General features: G+C 40.4%; 1 protein-coding gene across 1 annotated transcript; it reads right to left on the bottom strand.

Moving 5' to 3' along the window:
• Window positions 1-3,056: 3,056 nt before the first annotated feature.
• On the bottom strand, window positions 3,057-3,455 carry LOC142453043 (small ribosomal subunit protein eS12-like). Its single transcript, XM_075554170.1, has one exon. The coding sequence runs from the start codon at window positions 3,453-3,455 to the stop codon at window positions 3,057-3,059; it is 399 nt and encodes a 132-aa protein (XP_075410285.1).
• Window positions 3,456-3,801: the final 346 nt, after the last annotated feature.

The raw sequence follows: 3,801 nt of genomic DNA, 5'->3' as shown, positions 1-3,801 counted from the left end.
AGAGTTGCTCAGAAATAATGTGAATTCCACTCAGCATTGGCAAAAATAAATCAGTACTCTGTACTACATGTACATTCTGTCTTTATTCCACCCTGTGTTAGTGGGGACCTAGCACGTCAGCACCTCCCTAAGAACAGTAGGAGAAATGCTCGTCAGGGCTCTGCCTTCTCTAGAGAATTGATTGTGGGAAATGGCAAACCTAAAGAGAAGCAAATCTGGACAGTAGCAGATGGAAAACCACGTCTCTTCCAGGGCAACAATGTTTCTCTGTTGCAGCTGATTCCCTATCAGAAATCATGGAAGAAAAATATCCCTAAAATGGTAGGAGAAAATATCTCCCAAATGAATGTCTCTATCCAAACTCTCTGCTATGGAGGAGTTCATCTGGATCACAGTGACCCTAAAAGACAAGGTAGAACTGCTTCACTGGGTTTTGGAGTCTGCCTTTCTCCACTCAGGAAAACCTGGTATTTTCCTGTGAAGGGGTGGTGGTTTCCAACAAGAGACCTTGTAGTTAGCAGCTCAACTTGTGACCACTACAGTCTGGGTACACTGTGAATAATGGCAGTGATGAAGGTCATAAGTGCATTCTTGAATTATGTAAATCTTAGAAAATTTTTTCACTGTAGAGTTGCTTTAAATATATGCTAGTGAGCGTTCTGCAATGTGAATGAGAGTAATAACACATTGAGTAGGAGAGCATGAACAGGATATGCTGAATAAAATAGAATAAAATTCCGTCAAATATAGAATCAAATTAAGCAAGGAATAGTTGTTTCTTACGGTCTTCATAATATAAGGATAAAATGACCAGTTTAAGGGTTTCAATTTTTTTTGCTTTTTAAATATAACTGCAAATTTTCTATGTTTATCCTAATGAATATTTATGGAATTTGTTTGTGAATAGAATATAGGAAAATTAAATATGTTCATAATCTTGATTAGTTCTTCAAACTGAAGAAGAAACCAGAAAATATGAAAATGGGGCTCTAAGTACTTTACCATTACTTAAAATTTTGGAATCTCAGTTATTCCATTTCTTATGTGCTTCCATTTATCTTTAATGAATTTTAGCCAGTTTTCCAAAAATATTTTACTGATTCCACTTCTGTATTTTTCATTTCATATGGTGTTTAAAGAAATTGAAGGAGGATAAAGGCAGGCTTTTTGCTTCATTCAAAAACTATATCATCAAAAGAATGTCGGTTTGACCCTGTGTTTGTGAAACATATTTGTGTGTGTGTTTACTATAAAGGAAGCAAAGTATAAGAAAGAACTTCTTTATAGGTAAACTGAGTTACTTGTAACTTTACTTCTTTTGTCAATTGCTCCTCTTTCCTTTTGCTTTTTTTCAGAGAAAGTGTTGATTTTTTTCATTTATAGACACAATGTAATTTTAGGAGGTACACTTCTAGATGATGTGAGGATGTATCTATCAATACCTTCATATCATTGTTTCTTTTTAAAAAATCATTTTATTGGGGGCTCGTACAATTTTTATCACAATCCATATACACATCCATTGTGTAAAGAACATATGTACATTTGTTGCCATCTTCATTCTCAAAATATTTGCCTTCTACTTGAGCCCTTAATATCTGCTGCTCATTTCCCCCTCCCTCCCCACTCCCCGTACCTCGTGAACCCTTCATCATTCATATGTTATTATTATTTTGTCATATATTACCCTTTCCGACATCTCCTCCTGCCCTCTTCTCTATTGTCCCTCCCTCAGGGAGGAGGTTATATGTAGATTCCTGTAATCAGTTCTCCCTTTCTACCCTCTCCACCCTCTACACTCTCTCCACCTCCAGGCATCGCGACTCTCATCACTGGTTCTGGAGGAGTCATCTGTCCTGGACATCCTGTGCTTCCAGTTGCTATCTGTACCAATGTACATCCTCTGGTCTAACCAGATTTTCAAGGTAGTTTTGGGATCATGATAGTTGGGGGAGGAAGTATTTAAGAACTAGAGGAAAGTTATATGTTTCATCGTTGATACCCTACACCCTGCCTAGTTCATCTCCTCTCCAAAACCCCTCAGCAAGGGGTGTCCGGTTAGCTACCAGTGGGCTTTGAGTCTCCACTCTGCAATCACCCACATTTTCAATGATATGATTTTATGTTCCTGGATGCTTGATACCTGATCCCTTTGACAGCGCGTGGTCACAATGGCTCATGTGTTTCTTCCATGTGGGCTTTGTTGCTTCTGAGCTATATGACCACTTGTTTATCTTCGGGCCTTTAAGATCCCAGACGCTATATCTTTTGATAGGTGGGCACGATCTTCTTTCTTCACCACATTTGCTTATGCACATGTTTGGCTTCATTGATCATATCCGGGATGTGGGCACACACTGATATGGTTTTTAGCTCTTTGATGTCTGATAACCGGTCTATTCTGCACCTTGTGGTCAGACAAGCTAGTTTGCTTCTTCCTTGTGGGCTTTGATGCCTCTCAGCTAGATGGACAATTGTTTATCTTCAAGCTTTTAAGACCCTAGACTCTATGTCTTTTAATAGCTGGGCACCATTCGTTTTCTTCACCACATTTGCTTATGCACATGTTTGTCTTCAGTGGTTGTGTCAGGAAGGTGAGCACTCACTGATATGGTTTTAAGCAATTCAATGTCTGACAACTGGTCTTTTCTACACCTCATGGTCAGCCAAGCTGGTGTGCTTCTTCCATGTGGACTTTATTGGTTCTGAGCTAGATGGCCTCTTGTTTATCTTCAAGCCTTTAAGACCCCAGATGCTATATCTTTTGGTAGCAGGGCCCTGTCAGCTTTCTTCACCACATTTGCTTATGCACACATTTTTCTTCAGCAATCGTGTCGGGAAGATGTGCATCATGGAATGCCAATTTATTAGAACAAAGTGTTCTTGCATTGAGTAAGTGCTTGAGTCGAGGCCCAATGTCCATCTCTGCCTTAATACTAAACCTCTAAATATATTCGCATAGATCTGTTTCCCCACACTCTTATATAAATATATTTAAATATGTACATTCCAGTCTTTGGACTTCTTTTTTTAATAATTAGCAAAGTTTTATTTGCTCATTTTTTGCATTTAAAGTATTCTTCAATAATATCCTTGGCTTGAGATTCTTTGCCATAGTCCTTAACAACCACACAACTGCAACCAACCACTTTCCGGGGTTTTCCTTCTCTATCAATTTTGCAGAGGCCCACCCACTCTCCTAGTTTCTTGTTGTCATCAACCTTAATGAGGTTGATCTGCTGTTCAACACATAGGGCCTCCACCAACTTGACATATATCGGCTCATCACAGTTGGATGCAAGCACACAGAGATGAGCTTGACGCTTGTCTAAGACTTTGGCAGCTTCGCGGATTCCATGTTCTAGGCCATCGTGGATGAGGGCGGTCTTCAGCACCTCTAGTAATGCAGTGTTAACGTCCATTACACCTCCAGCAGCAATGCCTTCCTCGGACATGGTGGTAGGTTATGGGTTGGACAGAATCTTGAACACACCGGAGCCTCCGCCTCTGCACAGCTCGGGGAGGACAGGGAAAGAGCTCCAGTCTTTGGACTTCTATAAATACCCGTTGTCACCTAGTTCTTTCCTCTAATTCCTTTTATTTTCCTCTTGTCCCACTATAATGCTCAGCCTACATTTGGTTTTCAATAATTTCTTTCGGTTACTTTGCCCTTGCTAACACCCTACCATGCCACTCACACCCTCCTTGCTACTGATTTTGGATCACTTACTGCTCCCATGTCCCTTGGTTGGTCAGCATCACCTCCCTGCCCCTCATCCCCCTCTTCCATGTCTCCCTGGA

The sequence above is a fragment of the Tenrec ecaudatus genome, chromosome 7, assembly GCF_050624435.1.
Source record: "Tenrec ecaudatus isolate mTenEca1 chromosome 7, mTenEca1.hap1, whole genome shotgun sequence".
Taxonomy (NCBI): domain Eukaryota; kingdom Metazoa; phylum Chordata; class Mammalia; order Afrosoricida; family Tenrecidae; genus Tenrec; species Tenrec ecaudatus.
This window is presented reverse-complemented; position numbering and strand designations above follow the sequence as displayed.

Coding starts and splice junctions, on each gene's coding strand:
- LOC142453043 (XM_075554170.1), bottom strand. CDS start 3,455: ATGTCCGAGGAAGGCATTGCTGCTGGAGGTGTAATGGACGTTAACACT.